This window comes from Salminus brasiliensis, chromosome 9 (assembly GCF_030463535.1).
Source record: "Salminus brasiliensis chromosome 9, fSalBra1.hap2, whole genome shotgun sequence".
Classification (NCBI taxonomy): Eukaryota; Metazoa; Chordata; class Actinopteri; order Characiformes; family Bryconidae; genus Salminus; species Salminus brasiliensis.
Window position 1 is genome coordinate 39,565,268 of NC_132886.1, and position 12,146 is coordinate 39,577,413.

Genomic DNA, 12,146 nt, shown 5'->3' on the forward strand with positions numbered 1-12,146 from the left:
CAAAAGCAGAGTCAACTCTTTTTAATACCCTTGATTTAGGAAAAGACAGTGAATGAGCAAGTGTCCAAATACTTTTGTCTATCCAGCACATCAATAGATCGCATTTAGCTGGTACTTTTATGTTGAATCATGAATCAATGTACTGTGGTGTACTGTTCAGAAGTTACCCACCATGCTTTGCTGCTACACTAGCCCCTACATTTTCTCCCCAATTTGGACTGCTAATTACCCAACCTGTACAAGATCTCCCCCCCATTGCTCACGATGCCCCCCGGACACAAGTGAGGATGAACTAGCACACGCCCCATTTCTTGAACAGCCTCCAATGCAACATCGCTGGGCAACCAACACGCCTGGAGAGAGCAAGGCCAATTGTGCTCTCTCGGGACCTCAGCTTCGGATGGCTTGCAGCATGGCCGGGATTCGAACCAGCGATCGATCCTCTGATCATAGCGTCAGGCCCTTAGAACTGTTCATTCGTAATTTCACAGGACGTTCAGGCTCCACCAGAACTGTAGTGAAGTTACTGATACGCTTCACCGTGTTCCTAGATTGAAGTCAGGGACTAGATAACCTTAATCAAGTACCAACTTTAATTATGCACTTGGCCACATACATACATGTAGAAAATACAGTATGGCAAAGACACTTTCGCACAGATTACTCCCTCTTTAGAAAACACGGTAATCCAGTTCTTGTTACTGGTCCTTCAAGTTTCCAATTCCGAGCATTTTCTACAGTAAAAATCTGATGTTTTATAAAACCAGAGGCAAATCCGTGCGTATGCTGCTGCTGACGAAATTACACAAACTGGCAGGATAAGAAAAACACAATTTTAACAATAATCTCATCGTTTTCGGATATACGGCCTGAAGCACACAAAACTTCAGACTCGTCACACTTGGGGGTGGGGTGGTGGGGGGTCTATGTGGGAGTGAGGGGGGTGATGTAAGGCCCTTTGTTCATGTGGCTGCCCACTGTACTGCTGTACTGTCAGTCTGCAGCACGAAATGGAGCTTGGAAGCACGTGGTAACGGGTTCATCATCGTCTCAAGTGTATTCAGTAGTATTTGTTGGTTTTAACCAAAGCGCCGGTTAGAAAATGTCATCGGAGGGCAATGCAAACATATTGCTCTGACTTCGACGCAACACGGACAGGAAGGTGTAAATGAACAGAACCTCTGCGTTAATCCCATTTTGGACCATGATGAACGAAACCCAGTAGCACCCTTGACAAACGGACTGCTAATAATTAGTAATGCTTTGGTTCAAATTGATGCCATTTTTACGGACAGCTGGTACTCAATAACACGGCTGGCGATAATAACGACAACTGACAACAACAACAACTGAAAACATGGAGCGCGGAAAGAAGGTGGAGTGTGATCGCACTCGTTTCGGAGGGTTCTGCTATAGTGGGCCGCACAAACTGAATGAAATGAGGAGTTGGAGGTTTTGGGCTGGCCCCAGTGCAAACAGTGGTTGGAAAGTGATGTAGTGTAGTGGCTGCACTTCTCACAGCTCGTCGCCCACGTGAGCCTTTCTGAAGGCATCTCCAGTCAGCTTCTCCTGAGCCTCCTTCATGCTGGTCACAACTGCAGATTAGATAGAGAGATAGAGATAGAGAGAGAGAGAGAGAGAGAGCGAGAGAGGGTCAAAACACTGCAATAAACTTCATGTATCGTTGGTGTGGCGCAACGGATAACACCACTACTTGCAAGTGAACCAACACACCATGTGGGAGACAGAGGTTCCAGAGATTCTCCGTCTGGGTGACTGGGTGCTTTGGACAAGACTGCTGACACTACATGCCTCTGTAATACGACTAACCTTGCGTTTGAATGCTACAAGAGCAGTTCAGCAAATAAAAATAATAATAATTACCATGATTGATCGCTGACACCAGATCAGTCAATTAGCAAAAATACAATTTTGGTATCGGACCTGTGCTTCTGTAGTTTACATTGGGAGATGCTAGGCTAGCAGTGCTAACAAACACTGAGCTCATCTCTGTAAAGACATGGCTAAAATTGGTTGTCCTTCAACCAGTCTTTCAAAACATCCAGATCTTGATTTTGATCTGTTATTAAATAAATAAATAAATAAATAAAAGGCAATCGTCCTGAACTCACAAGTCTGCACCCAGGACCAATTCTGGGCTTGTTTAAGGAAGGAGCTTGCTATCCCTGGTTTGCTTTGACCGCAAAGAATTCCATCAGAACCATGGATCAGCTGCACAATATCGAACCTCACTTTTCTGCACGCATCTTAGCAAAATGGTAGGACGTAGGACCTGGACGTAGGACCTGATTCTTCCCCTACTCGCCTTTCCCTTATTTCCCTCTCCTCATGCAGCGAAGAACAGCAATTTCTGGAGTCATGGCATTTCACTGTGCTGGAACACTTGCAAACGAGGAGCCGATTTTGGCCATGCAGGCAATAAGTCGAAGCATCATGTGACAAAATGAACAGTGTGAGCTTGAAGTAAACCCTAGACGACCGATTTCAGGAGAACCAGGGATCAGTTCTCTGGCCCACTCCCGGGCTTTCAAACAGGTTGCACACTTTACCAAAAGTACCGAGCGCTGAGGTCCGTAACAAACAAACAGACACTAATGTAAACAGTCATGCCGGATCTCGTGAGGTTTCAATATGTTGTCAATGGATTGGGTCTGACGCAGACTACTACAAAAGGTCAGTGGTGATGTCCACAGAATCCACAGAGCAAAAAAAAAAAGAAGAAAAAGGAAGCTTTCAAGATGCAGGATGGTTTCCACGAATCAAAAGGAAAACACACACCAGTCTAATGGTAGCTCTGAAAGCAGAACTGCGCTCGAGACTTAACCGCCGCCTTCAGACTTGCCACATAAAAGCTGCGGTGGTAGAAGCTGTGGTCTTAAATACGATGTTTATGTCTCTGCACATGCTCACCTTGATCCGCATTACTGTAGAAGAACTTGTAGTTTGGGTTTCCGTTCTTGTTTATGATCTCAGGGCGGACTTTACCGCTGGGATCTACGAGGGAAAACAAAACGGTCATTACATCACCGCCATGAACAGCGCTGGAGAGTTTCCTGAAGCTGTTCAGGTGTCATCGGTGAAGCAGCCGGGCCGCGTACAAATGTCTCGGTTTATTAAGCCCGGAGCTGAGCCTGTGAATTGAGAGAAGTTCCAGCCCTGTGCAACTTAAAAAGCTTACATGATCACAATACAATGATACACTGTAGATAAAATAAATTATTAAAATTCATTACAATTGCAAAGACTTTCAGTTGCTTCCAGCATGGTTTTAATGGTTATATGAATATTCATGATATTCAGATGAGGGGGTGGGTCTTTGAAATACATTACATCGACAAAAGTATTGGGACACCTGCTTATTCATTGTTTCTTCTGAAATCAAGAGCATTGAAAAGAGTTAATCCTGCTTTTGTTGGAGTAACTGCAACCTTTACTGTTCAGGGAAGAAGAAGGCCTCCTACTAGGAGCATTGCTGTGAGGATTTGATTGCATTGAGCGACAGGAGGTCAGGATGCTGGATGATTGATCACCATCCCGCCTCATTAACCCCAACTCATCCCAGAAATATTGGATGAAGCACCAACACAGCTCTTCCACTGCTCCACAGCTCAAATCTGCTTTAAACTCGGTTCTAAACTTAGACTAATTTCTGAAATCAATGAAAGTAAATTGTAATATTAATAAACTAGTCAACAAGTGTCTTACCTAAAAACAGTATCCTGGGAATATATCCTCCATCAGGGCTGAAGGCCTCATCTTTAGGCTCCTCTTCATCCTTTAGACCAAACAGAATATTTAGAAGAAGAAAATGACACACATCCACAAAAGAGGTGTAATCCGCGTCCTAGCCAGCACTGATCACTATGCAGAACATTAAGACCACCCCTGGTCTGGAATGAACTCCAGCCATTAGATCACCTCCACTGACCATACAGGAGCACTGTGTAGCTCTATAACTCCAGACTGCATCCATCTTTGTTATTTAGCCTCTTCTCACCCTGTTCTCTTCAAGGCTCAGGACCCCACAGGACTACCCACCACAGTGCAGACTGTAGTATGTGGGTGTTGGGTCATTCTCAGCCCTGCAGTGACATTAACTGACATGGTGGTGGTGGTAAAGGTGTTAGAAGTGTGTGTTGTGCTGCCGGTATCGAGTGTATCAGACATGGCAGTGCTGCTGGAGTGCTTAAACACTGTGTCCACTCACTGTCCACTCTACTAGACACCCCTAGCTGGTTGGTCCACCTTGTAGATGTAAAAATCAGAGACAGAAGCTCTGTCTCTGTTGCTGCACAGTTTGTAATGGTCATCCTCTAGTCCTTCATCTCCGCCCACAGGACGCTGTTGGTTGGTGGACTATTCTCAGTCCAGCAGCGACACTGAGGGGTTGACACTTGCTCTGTCATGGTCCTGTGGTAGTTCTGAGCATTGGAGAACAGGGCGGAAGGAGGCTAATAAAGTATGCAGAGAAACAGATGGGTACAGTCAGGAACTACAGAACTACACAGTGCTCCTGTTACGTTCTAGGATGTGGTGTGGCGGATATCCCTACAGGCAGTGGATAGAAGTGAGCGGCACTTCAGGATCTTACCTCCAGGTTAACCATGACAAAGTTGTGAGCCAGCTCTGAGATTTCCTTAGATTCAGCAAACTTGGGCTTCAGCGCTTAAAGGACACAGCGTCGGGGGCACATGGTTAATATTCTAGATGACAGACATCATTAAATACATCCTATTTTGGGACATTTTCAGACCAATGATGATCGTATGACAGTGGTTCTCAACCCAGGTCCTGGAGGACCCCCTGTCTACGCCCACAGTGACACATACCTCATTTATTTTTATTTTTTTATTATTATTATTATTATTGTAGGTGCGGACACGTCAAACCTCATCTCATCAAATTAAGACTGAGTACTCCTAGATCGAATACATACAAGCTGAACCCAGGTCGAGAACCACTGCTCTAGAAATATGGCCTTGGGTAACACCTTAGCTAAACATTGACCTACCTTTACAGGCGCCACACCAGGTCTTGTGGATGATGACCATAACAGGCAGTCCACTGTGAAGGAATGAGAGCAGAAGGATCGGTTGGAAATGAGCTCAGCTCAAAAACACATTCCCCCTCCCTCCCTACTTAGTGCACTCCGTCGAACTGCATTCCATTAGACGCCTACGGCACTACCTAGGACGTAGGGAGCCATATGAGGTCTTATTTAATAAGAGCAGCTACACCATAGGGACAAAAGTATTGGGACACCTGCTCGAAGCAAGTCTTTCTACTAGATAGAGTCTTTGACTGCAGTCTGCAAGTGAGGTCAAGATGTTGGAGAAGGAGGATGATGATGATGATGATGATGATGATGATCACCACTCTACCTCCATCATCATCCTCCTCCTCTTCCTCCCAAAAGTACTGGATGGAGCAGAAAGCACAGTTCCTCCACTACCCCATAGCTCAACATAGGGGGGGGGGGTGCTTTACACCCCTCTAGCCCACCCTTGGTCCCAGTAGGTTCACGCAGATCTGCTCCAGGGACTAGCCAATGAATAGCCGAACGCATTCATTCAACTAGGGGTGTCCACAAACTTCTGGACACCTAGCTAGCGCTTAAGAAAAGTGCTCCAAATGATCCCTACCTTGCTTCAGCCTCTTTCTTCCCATCCTCCAGACCTCTCCAGTGGATGTGGTCCCCAAATCCTGAAGGAAAAGACGGGGGGGAAGAGACTTATTAGCCAGCACTAGCTACCTGAGCCTGAATGAGAAGTTGGGGAAATTAGCTAGCTAGCTAACTAACATTTAGCTAGCTACGTTACCAGGATAGGAGCTCATATACACATATAACTGCAATATATCTTTAAATATTTATATTAGCTAAGTAAATAATACATTAATGAGCCCAATTATACAAGAGATAGATAAGCAAAGGTCCGGAACCAGCCTCCATAGTTAGCTAGCTAGTGATAGCTATGCTAAGCTAGCTCACCATTATTTCGCCATTGTTTCCCGGCGCTGACAGAAATTATTCTTCCAAATTATTAATATTATTAGTTATAAACACATCTGGCTCAAATAAAAGCTAGTTTCTGTTGTTAATATATGGATTAATTAATTAAAAAAAAAAAAAACTCGCAGCCACTGTCCGCTTAGCTTAGAAGCTATAGTCCGGAATCCAGTTCCGGAGATGGCAAATCCGCTCCGGGATTTTGTTCCAACTGCCAGGGCAGCGCTGCTGCAGCCGAGCTGCAGCAGCGCTGCCCTGGCAGTTGGAACAAAATCCCGGAGCGGATTTGCCATCTCCCTAGCTAACCAGCAAACAAGCTAACGCCAAACACCCCATTGTCAGGCGGTTTTCGCCGCCGTGTAAACATTACCTTTCCCGTTTCCATCAGCAGAAACTCCTGCGATGAAAAAGGGGAGGAAGGACAGCAAAGCGACGCGGAGGACAGGCGACTGCATGGTTCTGTTCGGGCCTTAGGAGCGGGAGGAGAAGAGAGTCACTGCGGCGGATCCAGCCTGAGGGGAACGGAGTCAGGAGTTCATGCGTTCATCTGCGCAGTCCCACCAGACTCGCTGAAGGGTCTCTCTACACCACCTCCCTCCTTCTACACTCACTGTCCAGTAGATCACCTCCACTGGCCACTCCAGACTGTATCCATCTGTTTCTCTGCATACTTTGGTTATTAGCCTCCTTTCACCCTGTTCTCCTCAATGCTCAGGACCCCACAGCACTGACCACCACAGGGCAGGTAGTACTGGGCTTTGCCATCAGCAGCCAGAGTCTGAGGGGGCACAGTTGGCCGTACTCCCTCCAGGTGGGTAGATGGCGCCCTCTCCCTTCTCGTCATTCTTGTTTTAGGCGATATTGGCACGCCTTAGTAACTGGCATACAGTAGCAACCAGCTAGGAACACGTTAGCAACGCCATAGCATCCAGTCAGCAACTCCTTTGCAACCACCTGAAATACCATAGCAACTGTCATAGAGATCACCTGGAACTCCTTTGCAACCACCTGAAATTCTTTAGCAATGACCCTAGAAAACTCCTGGCATACAATAGCAACCAGCTAGGAACACGTTAGCAACATCATAGCATCCAGTCAGCAACACATTTGCAACTACATGAAATACCATAGCAACCGCCATAGAAATCACCTGGAACTCCTTTGCAACCACCTGAAATTCTTTAGCAATGACCCTAGAAAACACCTGGCATACAATAGCAACCAGCTAGGAACACGTTAGCAACACCATAGCATCCAGTCAGCAACACATTTGCAACTACCTGAAATACCATAGCAACCGCCATAGAAATCACCTGGAGCTCCTTTGCAACCACCTGAAATTCTTTAGCAATGACCCTAGAAAACATCTGGCATACAATAGCAATTAGCTAGGAACACGTTAGCAACACCATAGCATCCAGTCAGCAACACATTTGCAACTACCTGAAATACCATAGCAACCGCCATAGAAATCACCTGGAGCTCCTTTGCAACCACCTGAAATTCTTTAGCAATGACCCTAGAAAACATCTGGCATACAATAGCATTTAGCTAGGAACACATTAGCAACATCATAGCATCCAGTCAGCAACACATTTGCAACTACCTGATACTATATCAAGTGCACAGCAGCACACACACACACACACACACACACACACACACACACTCACTCACTCACACACACGTACTGTAGTGTTTACTTGTAGCGTGTCTGTATTTACTACTTGCTTTCACTTCCCCACTGATTTCACTACAGGAAGAGTAAGGCTCTTGCTCAACCGGAGAAGGGAAGTTAGACTCGTCTGGTCAAACTAAAACCGAAACTGAAACTGAAATATGTGTTTTAAGCTATTGAACAAACATCCTAAATATCCACAGACCCCAAAACCGAGCGGATCCGATGGTATAAATGGTATAAATATGGTTTTGAATAGAGTAGAGGTGGTTTGGCGTATGGAAGTTTTTTGTTATTACTGAGAAAAGAGAAGTCGGGTACATGAAAGATGCTGCCAGAGGCCACGACTTTGGGTTCTGTACAATTAATACAAAAACTGAACCATGGAAAAGGACACATTTTCATACAGAACTTAAAGATGAACTGAAACTAAGCTGAGAAAGAAGATCTCACTGTTCCAGTAGAGACAGTCGGCTGCTCTCCAGGGTGCTGAACCCACAACCTGTCTCTCTCTCCTTGTCATTGATAGCAGAACATAAATATACTCTTATAAAATAAAGGTACTATTTATCCGATTTTTGGTTCCATAAAGAACCTTATTTTTTCGTACAACTACATGCTAATCACATGATCTCAGCTAAGTTAAAGCCCTTCATTCGGAACGCCAGTGCACACCCAACTCCCCATCTCATCCCGAAAGTACTGCATCATTCCAGAGAACACAGCTCCTCCACTGCTCCACAGCTCATCAATGCTGGGGGGCTTTATAGCCCTCTTTAGCCCACGCCTGGCATTAGGCAGCATGGTGTCAATAGGTTCATGTTTACTATCTGCACCAGAGAGTCATTTACATTTAAGGCTTTTAGCAGACGCTCTTCTCCAGAGCGACTTACAAAAGTGCTTCGCTATTTACTCAAGAATAACCTCATCTAGTTGGAATAGACAAAAAATAAGCCAATATGGAGACCATAATACTCCACTCCTCACCCAAGTACTGTGGGAAGAGGAGGGTCTTCAGCGAGCGTTGGACTCTGCTGTTCGGACACCCAGGGGAAATTCGTTCCTCCACTTCGGTGCAGGACAGAAAAAAGCCTAGACGCCGTACATGAAGCTGGAAGGGCTCTTGGTGCAGTCCTGTTCTATTGGCAGTTCTTCTCTACAGGGACTAGACAAGCTGTGTGTGTGTGTATCTGTGCATTTGCACATCTGTGACAGCAATAGGTTTGAAGGGGTGTCCACAAACATTTGAACACGTAGTGCATGTAGTGTAAGGTAAGCTTTTTTGCATGCTTTCTAGAAGACTACTGCACTTCAGCTGTCTGTGTGAAAGGAGCGGGTTCTGGCGTTCTCTAGCAGTAAGCAGTATCCTCTGGCCGAGGTGAAAGTGCAGTTATCACTAAACATTCATGTCATTTTGAATTGAGCAGATTTTATTCTTATAAAGACAAAACACTTGGTAAACACTCAGCACTTGGTATTCGAGCAAAACAACAGTCGGTCATAAACTTTTAGATGAATTTTGAGGAATCATCATTCAGAACGTCGAATAATTTACGAATAAATATGTTAAATAAATAAGGTTTAAACAGCCTTACTGCATCATCATAAAACCTAGAACAATTAGGCTTACTTGGGCTTGTCAAAATGACAAATCTATTTATTCTTGGTCTGAACACCACCGGGATTACTCCTTGACTCCCGAATCCACGGCCAGGATGTGGTTCACCACTCGGTTGATGGTGACAGCACGGATATGGAAGGCCTTCAAGACTTTGCACAGCTTCAGTCTTCCCTCAAAGGAGTTCTCATGTTCCATGGAAACCTGTGAGCAAAACCAGAACATCTGTGTGTGAGTCTTGCGTCACTTGCGTTGGAAATGTTTGACTGCTCTACCATCAGGCGATTCTTACCAGAGGTTGAGGACTGTCCAGTAGTGTGGCAGAGAAGCAGTTCTGTTTGCACACAGCAAAATAAATAAGAGGTTAAGTCCCTTTATTGGCATCATTCGCTTAAAAATCAAGGTGCTAACAAGGCTTCGTTAAGCTTCTGGTTCTATAAAGAACCTTTAAATTGGTAAAGAACCTCTACATCCCTCTTTAGGGAACCATCCCAGACAACCCAGGGCCTGTATGGGTAGCCCAACTGAAAGCTAGAACGTTTTGGCCACAGGTTCCATGTTGGCCTTACATATGGATGCCCACCAGAGTCAGTGATGGGACCAGGAGGGGTTCAACATAGTCCCCATCTGGATTGGGATGGGACCCATGTAAGATTACGATGGGATGTAACAATAGGGCCCATTTGGGAAGCCCAACTGTGTCCCAGTAACAACACGTGTACAAACCCACTCAGAGTCCAGGCCCACCTGAAACCCACCTAGCCCATGTTCAACCCATGTGAGCCCCATATGAGCATGTTAGCTGGCAAAAATGGGTCTTCTATGGCATGTTCTCTTTAGATGTCCCAACTTGGGTCAGAGCGTAGGGCAGGCATGCTACGGCTCTTCTGGAGCAGAGAGGGTTAAAGGTGAAAGGCCTTGCTCATGTTGAATCCCTCCCTGTGTGTCGAACCCACAACCTCAAGCCTGTGAACCTAGTAATCTAATCACTGAGCCACTGAGCCGCTGGCCCAGTAATAGCAGGGACCTTCTACCTATGCTTACATCATAGGATCAACAGATATTATTTGGGTGGACCATTCAGATCTGGTAGTAGCATAATAGTGGCAGAATTTGTGCTGGTACCACCGTCAGCTGTATGTTGTGGATAATTAAACAGGCCATAAGTGAAGATTGAAGCTGTCCAGTCCATACCTGCATGAGGTCATCAATGCTCTTGAGCACCGACTGTTCCAGGACATGGTCTCGATCGCTGTAAGCTTTAAACGTTGCCCGGTACTGCCTGAGATCTTCCAAAACACTCTGGAGACATGCATCCTATAATGGATCATTGGGTTTGTCAATACACAACAAAGGAACAAGGAATATCATCAAGAGAAGCTTGAACTTGTTCATGTCGGACTTGAACAGCATACCTGATCGAAAGTGAAGCCTCTGCCGTCTGAGCATTTGGAGTGCTGTGAATGGAGAGTGGATATATGAATACAGTTGCTTGTCAAGTTTTTCCCTTTTTCTTCCAATTAACCCACCCGTTTGTAGCTCCCCCTGGCACTAGCAATGCTCCCGACACTAGGAAAGTAAGGCCTTGACACATGTCTCGACCAATACATGCAAAGCTCCACCCCACCAACTAACAGATGCCTGTACCTGCCAACATCGCTTAATAGTGATGAGGGTAGGGAGCGCCATCTACCCACCCGGAGAGAGCATGGACAATTGTGCTCTCTTGGACTCCGGCAGCCGATGGCAAAGCGGCACGACTCAGGATTTGAACTCCCGACCCCTGGGCCATCTAAAGTGCTTAATTGATCAAAGAACTCCAGAACTCTAGAACTTCATCATGGTCTCATCTTAATCTCCACCCAGAAAAACACCAATCCAATCCTTGCCCCCACCCCCACCAATCTAGTTCCAAAACAACCCTATGATATAAGACATCCGTCCCCACCCCTCACCTGTGGAGAGCACACTGCTAACGTCTGGGTCCTGAGGTGGAGCTCGGCACTCTGCTCCGTGCAGTTCAGCCCTCTGAACAGGTGGTCCTGTGAGGAGACGACAGCGTTTGCCATTTCACACTTTTCCCATCAAACACACTTTGTTTTTGTTGGAGGTAAGTCGGAAAAAGTCAGGCCCAACTTACGACTGCAAGCGTAGCCATCACGTTCCAGAGCAGGGAGCGTGCCAGGCCCTTGCAAGTGCTTCTGTCAAACTGGGGTGATGGGGCAGGTGATCCCACTGGACTTGGAGCACTCAGTCGCCATAATGAGGAAGACAGGAGCAGAAGGACGGAGCCTGCAAAGAATCCACAGCAAATTGAGCGTAGGCAAAGCAAACTGGCTGAGCCGTTCCTAAGGTGTAACAGTGGGCAACAAAGGCCAGAACCACCAGTGATTACCAAGAGTTTGAGAGGTTAAATGGGCCCAACTGTGGCCCAGTGATTTTCTCTCTAAACCTGACAGTAGCCTGACTTGATCCCTCCCAATACGATTGGAGCCCAAGAACATCCTCTCTGATTAGGCCTGTCCCAACCCAACTGTAGACCAACGACCTTCTCTCTGAACCTGAACCTAGCCCGACTTGATTCTGTCCCAACTCGACTTAAGCCCAACAATATCCTCCCTGATCGTCATGGTAGCCCAACTTAATTCTCTCCCAACTCGACTGTAGACCAACGACCTTCTCTCTGAACCTGAGTAGCCTGACTCTCATCTGTCCCAACCCGATTGGAGCCCAAGAACATCCTCTCTAAACCCAAAAGTACCCTGACTTAAGCCGGTCCCAACTCGACTGAAGCCCAACAAGATCCTCTCTGATTGTGAGAG

General features: G+C 46.1%; 2 protein-coding genes across 2 annotated transcripts in view; both read right to left on the minus strand.

Annotated features, from left to right (window-relative positions):
* Positions 1-570: 570 nt before the first annotated feature.
* Positions 571-6,797, minus strand: txndc12 (thioredoxin domain containing 12 (endoplasmic reticulum)). Its single transcript, XM_072687003.1, has 7 exons — positions 6,399-6,797; positions 5,664-5,724; positions 5,033-5,085; positions 4,613-4,686; positions 3,727-3,796; positions 2,932-3,015; positions 571-1,595 (listed from the first exon to the last, which is right to left on the minus strand). The coding sequence occupies exons 1-7, from the start codon at positions 6,481-6,483 to the stop codon at positions 1,516-1,518; spliced, it is 507 nt and encodes a 168-aa protein (XP_072543104.1). The 5' UTR covers positions 6,484-6,797; the 3' UTR covers positions 571-1,515.
* A 2,342-nt stretch (positions 6,798-9,139) lies between these two features.
* The window catches only part of LOC140562808 (interleukin-12 subunit alpha), an 8,472-nt gene continuing 5,465 nt past the window's right edge, over positions 9,140-12,146 (minus strand). Inside the window, exons 3-8 of the mRNA XM_072688663.1 lie at positions 11,465-11,616; positions 11,280-11,366; positions 10,740-10,781; positions 10,519-10,641; positions 9,617-9,658; positions 9,140-9,528 (exon numbers count right to left, since the gene is read on the minus strand). Coding sequence (XP_072544764.1) covers positions 9,391-9,528; positions 9,617-9,658; positions 10,519-10,641; positions 10,740-10,781; positions 11,280-11,366; positions 11,465-11,616 — 584 coding nt within the window. The 3' untranslated portion in view covers positions 9,140-9,390. The remainder of the gene's footprint in view (positions 9,529-9,616; positions 9,659-10,518; positions 10,642-10,739; positions 10,782-11,279; positions 11,367-11,464; positions 11,617-12,146) is intronic.